The 14,535-nt window shown below is 58.2% G+C and overlaps 1 protein-coding gene across 2 annotated transcripts in view; it reads left to right on the top strand.

The window, feature by feature from the left end:
• Nucleotides 1-14,535, top strand: part of LOC116956818 (serine/threonine-protein kinase PAK 2-like) — a 39,622-nt gene that overhangs the window by 11,702 nt on the left and 13,385 nt on the right. For both annotated transcript variants that reach the window (XM_076064504.1, XM_076064503.1), the window contains 6 exons: nt 8,721-8,914; nt 10,299-10,399; nt 11,436-11,589; nt 12,672-12,703; nt 13,532-13,645; nt 13,908-14,145. In XM_076064504.1, coding sequence (XP_075920619.1) covers nt 8,734-8,914; nt 10,299-10,399; nt 11,436-11,589; nt 12,672-12,703; nt 13,532-13,645; nt 13,908-14,145 — 820 coding nt within the window. In that variant the 5' untranslated portion in view covers nt 8,721-8,733. The remainder of the gene's footprint in view (nt 1-8,720; nt 8,915-10,298; nt 10,400-11,435; nt 11,590-12,671; nt 12,704-13,531; nt 13,646-13,907; nt 14,146-14,535) is intronic.

The following is a 14,535-nucleotide window of genomic DNA, read 5'->3' as shown; positions in this document are numbered from 1 at the left end:
TCGAGCGGCAATATCTTTTCATCGGTTGCGTAACGCTGTGTGGAAGCTACCTGGTCTGTCACTCCGCACTAAGCTTCAGGTCTTCTCGGCCACGGTCATTCCCTCCCTTCTCTACGCTTGCGAAACGTGGACCCCCCTAATGGAACATCTTTGCCAGCTAGACACATTTAGGCTGGCCTGCCTACGATCCATCCTGGATTTAACCAGGCTGGATTGTGTGAGGAGCTGACAAATCCTTGAAATATCTGGGCAAAGTCCCATCGGTGAGCTCCTCCGGCAGGCAAGGCTGCGTTAGCTCGGTCATGTAGCCCGCATGCCCAGCCGCCGCATGGCCTAAACAGCTTTTGTTTGGCCGGATCGAGGGGGCTAAACGGGCGCGGCACGGGCTAGAGAAGAGATGGAGTGATGTGGTACAGGAGGACGTGGAGCTGAGTAGACTTGCCGATGACTGGTACCAGCGGTGTCAAGATCGGCCTCAGTGGAGGAGGCTCGTGAAGGACGCTACTGGGCAGTTGGAGGTAGTCGCCCTTCAACAACAACGGAGGGCAGAGGAGCGACGCTCACAATAACGAGCGGAGCGCCGGGTGGCTAAAGCACAGCAGGTGGGCACAGTAGGGGGCACAGGTGGTGCACCAGCCACTCATCTCAGTCAGTCGACCCGTGGCACCTGGGTCTGCCCCGTGACCTCCTGCAGCGGGCGTTCGACACTTCACGTGGCCTCAGGGTGCACATAGCCTGGCACAAGCGTCGTGGTGACGTCACCGCCACTTTGTGGCGAATGGCGGTTGTTGTTGTTAGTGAGCGGTAGTGTAGTGGTTCGCTCTAAGCTGAGCTACAAACCCGGCGTCCCGAGTTCGATTCCCGCTCAGGGCAAACACCGGTGACGATTATATGAACCGGTCCTGGGCCTCCCCTAGGTCGACTCAGCCTCAAATGAGTACCTGGTGCGGTGTGTAAAACATCGCCACTGGGGAGACAAAGGCGGTTGGGCGTGGTGCTGGCCACCCACCCCCTCGTGTGCCGTGCCGGCCTTCATAGGTGCTGCTCGCTAACAGCACTTGCCCCTACAGTCTGTTAAGGCTATACGGGGGATCTTTGTCTCTTTGTGGGTGTGTGTGTGCAGTATGGAATGTAGTGGGGATCGGTCGTGTAGCGGGTAGCGCGCAGTTTCGCTAGCGGTCCTGGGCCTCCCCTAGCTCAACTCAGCCTCAAATGAGTACCAGGTGTAGCGGTGTGTAGTAAACATCGCCATCGGGGAGACAAAGGCGGACAGGCGTGGTGCCGGCCACCCACCCCCTCGTGTGCCACGCTAACAGCACTTGCCCCAACAGTCTGTTGAAGGCTACACGGGGGATCTTTGTCTTTGTGTATATTAACGAGTGTTCTCAGTCAAGCTACGGAGGGGTGGGGGTGGTGGCAGGCACGTGGAGTATGCCTGTGTCAGCTTGCACCAGTCGCGCGCACACACGCACAAGTTCACACGCTGCGGCCAACCAAACTTGATACACCCGCCCTGTCTGTGCTGCTGCGCGGAGCCACAGACTCACGTCGAGAGCCACAGACTCACGCAGAGAGCCACAGACTCACAGAGAGCCACAGACTCACAGAGAGCCACAGACTCACAGAGAGCCACAGACTCGCGCAGAGAGCCACAGACTCGCGCAGAGAGCCACAGACTCGCGCAGAGAGCCACAGACTCGCGCAGAGAGCCACAGACTCGCGCAGAGAGCCACAGACTCGCGCAGAGAGCCACAGACTCACGCAGAGAGCCACAGACTCACGCAGAGAGCCACAGACTCACGCAGAGAGCCACAGACTCACAGAGAGCCACAGACTCACGTCGAGAGCCACAGACTCACACAGAGAGCCACAGACTCACACAGAGCCACAGACTCACACAGAGAGCCACAGACTCACGCAGAGCCACAAACTCAGAGAGCCACAGACTCACGCAGAGAGTCACAGACTCACGCAGAGAGCCACAGACTCACAGAGAGCCACAGACTCACGCAGAGCCACAGACTCACGCAGAGAGCCACAGACTCACGCACAGAGCCACAGACTCGCGCAGAGAGCCACAGACTCGCGCAGAGAGCCACAGACTCGCGCAGAGAGCCACAGACTCGCACAGAGAGCCACAGACTCGCACAGAGAACCACAGACTCGCACAGAGAGCCACAGACTCGCAGAGAGCCACAGACTCACGCAGAGAGCCACAGACTCACGCAGAGAGCCACAGACTCACGCAGAGAGCCACAGACTCACGCAGAGAGCCACAGACTCACGCAGAGTGCCACAGACTCACGCAGAGAGCCACAGACTCACGCAGAGAGCCACAGACTCACAGAGAGACAGACTCACGCAGAGAGACACAGACTCGCATAGAGACACAGGCTCACGCAGAGAGCCACAGACTCACGCAGAGCCACAGACTCACGCAGAGAGCCAAAGACTCACGCAGAGAGCCACAGACTCACACACAGAGCCACAGACTCACATAGAGCCACAGACTTGCGCAGAGAGCCACAGACTCGCGCATAGAGACACAGACTCACGTAGAGAGCCACAGACTCACACACAGCCACAGACTCACATACAGCCACAGACTTGCGCAGAGAGCCACAGACTCGTGCATAGAGACACAGACTCGCACAGAGCCACAGACTCGCACAGAGCCACAGACTCGCACAGAGCCACAGACTCACACAGAGCCACAGACTCACACACAGAGCCACAGACTCTCCACACAGAGCCACAGACTCACACACAGAACCACAGACTCACGCAAAGAGCCACAGACTCGCGCAGAGAGCCACAGACTCACATAGAGACCCATAGATTCACACGGGGCCCAAAGACTCGCAAAGAGACCCACCCGCTCATTCACCTAATCATTCACTGACCCACTTACCCACCCACAAACCATCTCACTCACCCACTCACCACTGTTCGTTATAAAACTCAGAACTCTTCCACTGGTGAGTCTCTATGCATCTCTATTGGTCTCTATGGGTCTCTGGGTCTCGATGTGTATCGCTCGTTGTCTCTGGGTTTACTGTATGGTCCGAAGTGTGGGCTGCTTGTGTCTTTAATGTACACCTGTGGCTCTATGCATCTCAATGGGTCTCTATGCATCTCAATGGGTTTCTATGCGTGTCTATGCATCTCTGTATATCTATGGGTCCTCTGCATCTCAATTTGTCTGCGTGTCTATGCATTTCAATGGGTCTCTTGAGTATCTCAGTGGGTCTCTGTGTGTATATGCAACTCTGTGTGTCTCTGGGTTTGCTATATGGCCCAAGTGGCCACAGTGACGCGATGTGGGTGTGAGTGGGTGAGTGATTGAATGAGTAAGCGGGTGAGTGATTGAGCGGGTGAGTTGATGGCTACGCTGGTGGTGAGTGGGTGGGTGTGTGAGTGAGTGTGTGGGTGAGTGAGTGGGTGAACGAATGAATGAGTGTGTGGGTGGGTGAATGAATGAGTTGTCTGGGTAAGTGTGTGGGTGGGCGAGTGAATGGTTGAGTGATCGAGTGAATGGTTGAGTGATCGAGTGAATGGTTGATCGGGCGAGTGAATGGTTGAGCGTGCGAGTGAATGGTTGAGCGTGCGAGTGAATGGTTGAGCGTGCGAGTGAATGGTTGAGCGGGCGAGTGAATGGTTGAGCGTGCGAGTGAATGGTTGAGCGTGCGAGTGAATGGTTGAGCGGGCGAGTGAATGGTTGAGCGGGCGAGTGAATGGTTGAGCGGGCGAGTGAATGGTTGAGCGGGCGAGCGAATGGGTTGAGCGTGCGAGCGAATGGGTTGAGCGTGCGAGCGAATGGGTTGAGCGTGCGAGCGAATGGGTTGAGCGGGCGAGCGAATGGGTTGAGCGTGCGAGCGAATGGTTGAGCGTGCGAGTGAATGGTTGAGCGTGCGAGTGAATGGTTGAGCGGGCGAGCGAATGGTTGAGCGGGCGAGCGAATGGTTGAGCGGGCGAGCGAATGGTTGAGCGGGCGAGCGAATGGTTGAGCGGGCGAGCGAATGGTTGAGCGGGCGAGCGAATGGTTGAGCGGGCGAGCGAATGGTTGAGCGGGCGAGCTAATGGTTGAGCGTGCGAGCGAATGGTTGAGCGGGCGAGTGGGCGAGCGAGTGAGTTGACGGTGGGTCACGGCCAGTGTGTTCGAGGAGGAGCAAATGCCAAAGCGAGGAGGAGCGACGCTGCGCGGTGTGCCGGGATGAACGAGGCTGTTTATTCCGTACTTGGAGCTGGGGAGGGTGGTCGTGGTGGCATTCGAGGCATGCGGTTCCGTCACTGCCGCCCCCCCCCCCAGGGCACCGCGGTGAAAGTGGCAGGCGAACCGGTTTGAACGGCACCCACCGTGTCCGTCACCTCCCGCCCCCTCCCCGGCGCACTGTACGCACTGTACACGCGGCGGGTCGTGTCAGCGGTGCCAGTGGTGTCAGCGGTGCCAGTGGTGTCAGCGGTGCCAGTGGTGTCAGCGGTGTCAGTGGTGTCAGTGGTGCCAGTGGTGCCAGTGGTGCCAGTGGTGCCAGTGGTGTCAGTGGTGTCAGTGGTGTCAGTGGTGTCAGTGCTGCCAAGCCAGTGGTGCCAGTTCTGGTGGCGCACAAAACAGCGTCGCCCCGTGGCCTTAATGCGGCGTGTGTACAAGAGGCGACGTCTAGGGAACGTTGTTGCGTGTGTGTCACCGTGTGTGTGTGTCTGTCACTGTGTGTGTGTGTGTCTGTCACTGTGTGTGTGTGTGTCTGTCACTGTGTGTGTGTCTGTCACTGAGTGTGTGTCTGTCACCGTGTGTGTGTGTCTGTCACCTTGTGTGTCTGTCACTGTGTGTGTGTCACTGTGTGTGTGTCACCGTGTGTGTGTGTGTCACCGTGTGTGTGTGTGTCACCGTGTGTGTGTGTCTGTCACCGTGTGTGTGTCTGTCACCGTGTGTTTGTGTGTCACTGTGTGTGTGTGTGTCACTGTGTGTGTGGCTGTTACCGTGTGTGTGTCTGTCACTGTGTGTGTCTGTCACTCATGGCATATGTGTCTACCACAGGGGCTTAACGGGGGCTCTGGACGGAGCCAGGAGATTGAATATCTACCCTCGGGGCTCCTCCAGAAACAACGAAAAACCACTACGGGTGGCCACGTGGAATGTTCGAACGCTCACTGCGGAGGAGAAGCTGCCACACCTCTGTCGGGAGCTGGACCGGTCCCGCCTGGATCTATGTGGCATTCAGGAGGTCCGGTGGACCGGCTCTGGCTCCTGCCACCATGAGGGGTGGGCAGTCCTCTACTCGGGGCAGCAGACTGCCAAACAACAGGGTGTGGCTCTTCTTTTGAACAAAAGAATGAAGGGGGCGTGGGAGCGTGGCGGTGAGGTGTGGGAAGCTGTAAGCCCCAGGCTACTTTGGGCTCGCCTTCCCATCAACCGGAGGCGAGGAATGGTGGTCGTGGTTACTTATGCCCCCACCGAAGATGAACATCCGTGGAGGGATGCAGGCAAAGCCGATGAGTCAGATGCCTTCTATGACCTCCTGTCACAGGTGCTGGCTAAAGTGGCCCCTCGGGATAGAGTCATCATGTTGGGTGACTTCAATGCCCGAGTTGGTCATGATACTGGCACCTGGTCTGGATGGATTGGAGGGCATGGGCCAGATCAGCTCAATAACAACGGTAGGAAGCTGCTAGATTTTTGTACAGCCCATGGGCTTATAATTACCAACACGCTGTTCCGGCATCGGCGCAACATCATGGATGCATGCCGGGTCCAAGCAAGAACATCTGCTGGACTACATAGTGACGGGCCAGCGGATGCGAGCCCATGTCCTTGACACCAGGACCTACCGTGGAGCTGATCTGCCCTCTGACCATCGACTAGTCATCTGTAAGATGCGCCTGCCATTCTTCCACTCCGGTGGTGGGTGTAGACCCAGGACCCCATTCCAACCTAAAGTGGCCTGGTCTCAGTTATCTGATGAAAGTTGCAAGCGAGAATTTCATCATCGCTTGCGGCTGGGATTGGCATCGTCCCCGACTCCTCCTGACGTCGAGGGTAAATGGGCGAGGTTTAGGACTGTGACTCATGCAGCTGCAATGGCTGCTTTGGGTACGCGGTCCAGACCTCCCCAGAGACCCTGGTTGACAGAGGAGGTGTTCAAGATGGTTGAGAAAAAGCGACAGGCCCACTGTCATCGGCTACAGAATCCCACGGCAGAGAATGAGGAGGCTTACCGTAGCCTTCGCTCGGAGGTTCGGAGAGCCGTGAGGCGCTGCAAGGATGGGTGGTGGTCGCGGGTTGCTGAGGAGATGGAGTCTGCCTCAGTGGCCCGTGATCACAAATCTCTATTTAACTCCATCAAAAAAGTAATCTGCAGCGCCACACCTATTACCATCATTAGGGGAAAAAACGGTGACCCAATCTCCGACCCCCAGGAACAGGTTTGCAGATTTGCTGAGCATTTCTGTGAGGTCCTGGGGGAGGGAAAATCCCTCAGCCAGGAAAACATCGTGGCACAAAGTGAGGATGACCCTGCTGAGGCTGCAGTGCCTCAAATATTGGAAGAATTCACCCCCTGTGAGTGGCTGGCTGAGGTGCCATCTGTTGAGGAAGTACTGAAGGCGATCCGGAGTCTGAGACCAGGAAAGGCAGCGGGCAGAGATGATCTCCCAAGCGAAATGCTGAGGGAGGGTGGCGTTTGTGCACAGACTCCCAATATGACATCATAACAACAGTCTGGACCACTGGACGGATTCGCAAGGATTGGAAGGATGCCCTGGTGGTCCCCCTTTTTAAGAAGGGGGACCGCACAGACTGTAACAACTACAGGGGCATCTCACTCCTCAGTGTGCCGGGAAAGGTCCTGGCAAGGATTATTCAACATCGCCTTGCCAGGCACGCTGAGGAGAGGCTTGCGGAGCCCCAATGCGGTTTCAGGAAAGGGCGGTCCTGCACAGATGCCATATTTTCTGTCCGTCTGCTACAGCAGAGGTGTAGGGAATTCCAACAAGACCTACATCTCTGCTTTATTGACCTGGTCAAGGCCTATGATACCATCAGTAGGCCTGGGCTCTGGGTTGTTCTTCGTGCTTTTGGAGTACCTGACCCTCTGCTCATGATCATTAAGGACCTTCATGATGGTGAGCGGGCCCGGGTAAAACTACGTGACCGGGAGTCAGAGCCATTCCCTGTACACCTTGGGGTGCGACAGGGATGTCCTCTGGCTCCCACATTATTTAACATCTATTTTGACCACGTAGTTTGTGAAGCCTTCAATAGCTGTACCGGGGGAATCTCCATATGGTACAGATATAATGGGAGGTTGATCGATGCTCGGGTGCGGTCAAGGGATGGCTCCCTATTGCTCAACCACGTTATGTATGCAGATGATTTGGTAATAGCTGCTCATTCAGAGGAGGAGTTGGAGACGCTGCTGCTGAGACTGGAGTGTGTCACTAAGAGGTGGGGCTTTACCATCAGCCCCACCAAAACTAAGCACCTGCCTGGGTATTTTGTACCATCGGACACTCCACCCCCACAACTCCCAATCGGTGATGGGGCAGTTGTGGAGAGAGTGGAGAGTTTCCCATACCTGGGCAGTGTGCTTATGACTGGCTCCAGTTTAACAGCAGAGGTCTCACTCCGAATCAGTCGAGCGGCAATATCTTTCATCAGTTGCGTAACGCTGTGTGGAAGCTACCTGGTCTGTCGCTCCGCACTAAGCTTCAGGTCTTCTCGGCCACGGTCATTCCTTCCCTTCTCTACGCTTGCGAAACGTGGACCCCCCTAATGGAACATCTTTGCCAGTTAGAAACATTTAGGCTGGCCTGCCTACTATCCATCCTGGGTTTAACCAGACGGGATTGTGTGAGGAGCTCAAGATCTGGGCAAGGTCCCATCGGTGAGCTCCTCCGGCGGGGAAGGCTGCGTTGGTTGGGTCATGTAGCCCGCATGCCCAGCCACCGCATGCCGAAACAGCTTTTGTTCGGCCGGATTGAGGGGGCTAAGCGGGCGCGGCATGGGCTAGAGAAGAGATGGAGTGATGTGGTACAGGAGGACGTGGAGCTGAGTGGACTTGCCGATGACTGGTACCAGCGGTGTCAAGATCGGCCTCTGTGGAGGAGGCTCGTGAAGGATGCGTCTGGGCAGTTGGAGGCAGTCGCCCTCCAACAACAACGGAGGGCGGAGGAGCGGCGCTCACAACAACGAGCGGAGCGCCGGGTGGCTAAAGCACAGTGGGTTGGCACAGTAGGGGGCACAGGTGGTGCATCAGCCAGTCATCTCAGTCAGTCGACCCGTGGCACCTGGGTCTGCCCCGTGACCTGCCAGCGGGCGTTCGACACTTCACGTGGCCTCAGGGTGCACATAGCCTGGCACAAGCGTCGTGGTGACGTCACCGCCACTTAGTGGCGAATGGCGGTTGTTTTTGTCACTGTGTGTGTGTATGTGTGTGTGTGTCTGTCCGTTCCGGCCTTCATAGGTGCTGCTCGCTGACAGCACTTGCCCCAACAGTCTGTTCAGGCTACACGGGGGATCTTTGTCTTTGTTTCGTCTGTCACAGTGCGAGTGCGCGTCGGCCTTCATCGGTGCTCCTCGCAGGCAGCTAACACAGTTGGGGGGGAATCTTTGCCTCTGTGCCTGTGTGTGGTACACACACACACACGTACACACGCACACACGCACACACACACACACGCACACACACACGCACACACACACACGCCCCCGCGTGCCCATGCAGGCGCGTGTGAAGGATGTCGGACAACGGCGAGGCGGAGGACAAGCCGCCGGCGCCGCCGATGCGCATGACGAGCACCATCATGGGCAGCAAGGAGTCTCCCGCACCGCACCACGGCTCCAAGCCACTGCCCTCGGCGCCCCCCGACGAGAAGAAGTCCAAATCGCGTGTCCTGGGCTCCATCTTCGGGGACCGGCGTGAGTGGGGAGTGGGGGGGGGGGGGGGTGTAACGGTGTGTGTGTGTGTGTGTAACGCTGTGTGTGTGTAACGGTGTGTGTGTGTGTAACGGTGTGTGTGTGTAACGGTGTGTGTGTAACGGTGTGTGTGTGTAACGCTGTGTGTGTGTAACGCTGTGTGTGTAACGGTGTGTGTGTGTAACGCTGTGTGTGTAACGTGTGTGTGTAACGGTGTGTGTGTGTAACGCTGTGTGTGTAACGCTGTGTGTGTAACGCTGTGTGTGTGTGTAACGCTGTGTGTGTGTGTAACGCTGTGTGTGTGTGTAACGGTGTGTGTGTGTAACGGTGTGTGTGTAACGCTGTGTGTGTGTAACGCTGTGTGTGTGTAACGGTGTGTGTGTGTGTAAAGCTGTGTGTGTAACGCTGTGTGTGTGTAACGGTGTGTGTGTAACGCTGTGTGTGTGTAACGGTGTGTGTGTAACGCTGTGTGTGTGTGTGTGTAACGGTGTGTGTGTAACGGTGTGTGTGTGTGTAACGCTGTGTGTGTGTAATGGTGTGTGTGTGTGTAATGGTGTGTGTGTGTGTAACGGTGTGTGTGTGTGTAACGCTGTGTGTGTAACGCTGTGTGTGTAACGCTGTGTGTAACGCTGTGTGTGTAACGCTGTGTGTAACGCTGTGTGTGTAACGCTGTGTGTGTAACGGTGTGTGTGTGTGTAACGCTGTGTGTGTGTAACGCTGTGTGTGTGTAACGCTGTGTGTGTGTGTGTAACGGTGTGTGTGTGTGTAACGCTGTGTGTGTGTGTAACGCTGTGTGTGTGTGTAACGCTGTGTGTGTAACGCTGTGTGTGTGTGTGTAACGCTGTGTGTAACGCTGTGTGTGTGTGTGTAACGCTGTGTGTAACGCTGTGTGTGTGTGTGTGTGTAACGCTGTGTGTAACGCTGTGTGTGTGTGTAACGCTGTGTGTGTGTGTGTAACGCTGTGTGTGTGTGTGTAACGCTGTGTGTGTGTGTAACGCTGTGTGTGTGTAACGCTGTGTGTGTGTAACGCTGTGTGTGTGTAACGCTGTGTGTGTGTGTAACGCTGTGTGTGTGTGTAACGCTGTGTGTGTGTGTGTGTAACGCTGTGTGTGTGTGTAACGCTGTGTGTGTGTGTAACGCTGTGTGTGTGTGTGTAACGCTGTGTGTGTGTAACGCTGTGTGTGTGTAACGCTGTGTGTGTGTAACGCTGTGTGTGTGTGTAACGCTGTGTGTGTGTGTAACGCTGTGTGTGTGTAACGCTGTGTGTGTGTGTAACGCTGTGTGTGTGTGTAACGCTGTGTGTGTGTGTAACGCTGTGTGTGTGTGTAACGCTGTGTGTGTGTAACGCTGTGTGTGTGTGTAACGCTGTGTGTGTGTGTGTGCGTAGCCAACAAGAAGAAGGAGAAGGAGCGCCCCGAGATTTCACTGCCCTCCGACTTTGAGCACACGGTGCACGTCGGCTTCGATGCCGTCACGGGGGAGTTCACGGTAATCGCTCACCACCTCCACGCTCACCACCTCCACGCTCACCACCTCCACGCTCACCACCTCCACGCTCACCACCACCGTGCTCACCACCTCCACGCTCACCACCTCCACGCTCACCACCTCCACGCTCACCACCTCCACGCTCACCACTACCGCACTCACCACCTCCACGCTCACCACCTCCACGCTCACCACCTCCACGCTCACCACCTCCACGCTCACCACCTCCACGCTCACCACCTCCACGCTCACCACCTCCACGCTCACCACCTCCACGCTCACCACCTCCACGCTCACCACTACCGCACTCACCACCACCGTGCTCACCACCTCCACGCTGGCCACTACCACACTCACCACCACCATGCTCAACACCACGCTCACCACCCTCGCCACGCCCACCACGCTCACCTCCACCACCGCACTCGCCGCCACCACCACCAGCCGCTCCACCACCACCACCACGTTTACCACCAACACGATCCCCACAACTCTCACCTACACCACGCTTATCACCACACCACCCTTACCACCACCACAACTCTCACCACCACCATGTTCTACGTGCGCGTGTACACATGCATGTACACGTGCGTGCCTGCATGTGTACACTCGTGGCTGTGCGTGCACGCCTGTATGCGGTGTGCGCGTGCCTGTGTCCGCCTGTACTCACGTGTATGTCCGTGCCTCTACTCGTGCGTGCATGCACGCGCCTGCAGATGCAGGTGCCTGCAGATGTACGTGCCTGTACATCTGCGTGCCCGTACATGCGCCTGTACACGTGCGTGCCCGTGCGTGCGTCTGCGCCTGTACACGTGTGCGTGCCCGCCTGTACACGTGCGTGCCCGCCTGTACGTGTGCGTGCCCGCCTGTACATGTGTGCGTGCCCGCCTGTACACGTGCGTGCCCGCCTGTACACGTGCGTGCCCGCCTGTACACGTGTGCGTGCCCGCCTGTACACACGTGCGTGCCCGCCTGTACACGTGCGTGCCCGCCTGTACACGTGCGTGCCCGCGCGTGCGTCTGCGGGGAGCAGGGGATGCCCGAGCAGTGGCTGCGTCTCCTGTCGACGTCCAACATCAGCAAGTCGGAGCAGAAGAAGAACCCGCAGGCGGTGCTGGACGTGCTCAAGTTCTACGACTCGAAGGAGAGCGTCAACCAGAAGTACATGAGCTTCACGCCCGTGCTGGGTGAGCGGGCATCCCCCCCATCCCGTCGTGCCCCCACACACGCCCGCGGGTTTTAGTGGTCGGGGCAAGGCTGGGAGTGCGGCGCCAGTGAGGCGGTGATGGCGGCGGGGGGGGTGGGTCTCGTGTCACCGTGCACGCAGAGGAGCGGAGTCTTCATCCTTCACGTTTGAGAAGCGGCCGCCACCTTTGTTGCGTGCGTGCGTGCGTGTTGTTGAGCCTCTCGAGTTGGTGGTCGAGGCAAGGCTGGGAGCGTTGTGGTGCTTTGCCGTGGCAGTCCTGGTGGTGGTGTTGGTGGTGGTTATTGTGGTGACACTAGCAGTGGTGGTGGTTATTGTGGTGACAGTGGTGGTGGTTATAGTGGTGACACTAGCAGTGGTGGTGGTTATAGTGGTGACACTAGCAGTGGTGGTGGTTATAGTGGTGACACTAGCAGTGGTGGTGGTTATTGTGGTGACAGTGGTGGTGGTTATTGTGGTGACAGTGGTGGTGGTTATTGTGGTGACAGTGGTGGTGGTTATAGTGGTGACACTAGCAGTGATGGTGGTGGTTATAGTGGTGCCCGTGGTGGTGGTGGTGGTGGTTATAGTGGTGATGGTGGTGGTTATAGTGGTGACAGTGGTGGTGGTGGTTATTGTGGTGACACTAGCAGTGGTGGTTGTTATAGTGGTGCCCGTGGTGGTGGTGGTTATTGTGGTGACAGTGGTGACAGTGGTGGTTATTGTGGTGACACTAGCAGTGGTGGTGGTTATCGTGGTGACAATGAGGAGCAGTGGTGCAGCGGTTAGCACTGTTCCGTGCTACGAACTCGGCAGGCACCCGAGTTCGATCCCCGCTCACGGCCACCACCAACACCAGGGATAGCGATGGTCTCGACCGGTCCTGGGCCTCCTCCCCTAGTTCGGCTCGGCCTCAAAACGAGCGCCTGGTGTAGCGGCGTGTGGCAAACATCGCCACTGTTAAGGATACACGGGGGGTCTTTGCCTTGATAGCGGTGACGGTGGCAGTCCTGCCGGTGGTGATGGTGGTTTGTAAGAACGTTCGGACGCGTGAATGACATCTGGTTTTTCGTTTTTATTTCGCAGATAAAGTTGAAGCTTACACAGGAACCGCACAGGTGAGGGAGGCTCTTACCGTCATTGGCGAGAAATCATCATCAGCAGCTGCTACAGCTCTAAAATCATCATTATCATCATCATCAGCAGCTGCTACAGCTCTAAAATCATCATCATCATCATCATCGGCGTCATCACCACCATCATCAGCAGCGGCGGCAGCATTACAACCGCCACTATGCTACTCGCATAGTGTATGAACATCCATCCGTTGGCTGTAAACGTCTTCATACGTAGAGGCCTGCAGAGCTTGGGCGATTGCAAGTAGCGCCGGCACACCAGCGACCAGCGCTGTCTGTCCGTGGGCTCTCGGCGTTTGTGAGAAGGCGAGGGGTCGCTTGTACTGACCGGGACGACGCTGCGTGTCGTCGTCATCATCATCGTCATCATCGTCATCATCGTCATCATCGTCATCGTCGTCGGCAAGATTATCGTCGCCGTGGCTCCCGCGTGCACGCGCGACTCTCTCTGTGCGGCGAGCGGCGGCTGGCGGTGAGCGCTACGCCGCCCCTTCGAACCTGGCCGCGACCCGAGTTCCATCCCCGCTCACGGCCACCGCCACCACGACCACCACCACCACCAGCACCACCGGTGCGATGGCGATTATCGGAACCGGTCCTGGGCCTCCCCTAGGTCGCCTCGGCCCGAAACGAGTGCCTGCGCGCGCAGCGCAGCAAATGTCGTCGCTGGGGAGGGAGCGGGAGACGAAGGTGGCCGCCCCCAAGCCCCCCCGTGCACCGCGCCGGCCTTCATCGGCGCTGCTCGCTAGGAGGCACTTGCCCCCGACAGTCTGTCGGGGCTACCCGGGGAACCTCTGGTCTGTGGCGCAGGTGACGAAGGTGGACGCGGGGTGTGCGGAGGCCGAGGAGGACGACGACGACGACGACGACGACGACGCCTCGCCTCCTCCGATCGTCGCCCCAAGGCCGGAGCACACCAAGTCCGTACGTCTCGCACGCAAGCCGCGCCGCGCCGCGCCAGGCCAGGTGCACTTCGAGGCCGCGTGAAGCGCCGGAGGCTTTCTGGCGGGAGGTCACGGGACCGGGGGGGGCCGGCCGCGGGCGCCGGGCTCAGGCGCAGGAGGAAGCGCCGTGGGTTGACCGACCGAGACGCGGGGGCGGCAGAGGGTGGGCTCCGCCCGTCCCCCTCTGCACGGGGTGTGTGGGGTGGGGATCGAGTGTTTCTCCCCTTCGCCCGCGTGTGCAGATGTACACGCGCTCCATCATCGAGCCCCTGCGGCCACCACAGCCGGCCAAGGACGGCGTCGGCGTCGGAGGCGGGGCCCCGTCCCCGGGGGGGCCCCCGGCCCACCACGGCGGGGAGCCCGGCTCGGGGACCCCCCACAAGGGGACCCCCGACAAGCCGGGGCCCGACGGCGGCGGCGCGGCTGACAAGAGCAAGAAGAAGGCCAAGATGTCGGACGACGAGATCCTGGAGAAGCTTCGTACGGCACCACCACCAGCACCACCACCAGCACCACCACCACGTTGCACCACCACCACCACCAGCACCACCAGCACCACCACCACGTTGCACCACCACCACCAGCACCACCACCACGCTGCACCACCACCACCACCACCACGCACGGCACCACCACCACGCTGCACCACCACCACCACCTCAAATGGGTACCTGGTGCAGTGTGTAGTAAACATCGCCACTAGGGAGACAAAGGCGGCCGGGCGTGGTGTTGGCCACCCACGCCCTCATGCACCGTGCCAACCTTCATAGGTGCTCGCTAACAGCACTTGCCCCAACAGTCTGTTCAGGCTATACGGGGTGTGGTGTGGTGTGTGTGTGGTTTGCGTGTGGTGTGTATGTGGTCCGTGTG

The sequence above is a fragment of the Petromyzon marinus genome, unplaced genomic scaffold, assembly GCF_048934315.1.
Source record: "Petromyzon marinus isolate PM22_M1 ecotype Great Lakes invasive population unplaced genomic scaffold, UKy_Petmar_22M1.pri1.0 PM_Scaffold_5, whole genome shotgun sequence".
Lineage (NCBI taxonomy): Eukaryota > Metazoa > Chordata > Hyperoartia > Petromyzontiformes > Petromyzontidae > Petromyzon > Petromyzon marinus.
This window is presented reverse-complemented; position numbering and strand designations above follow the sequence as displayed.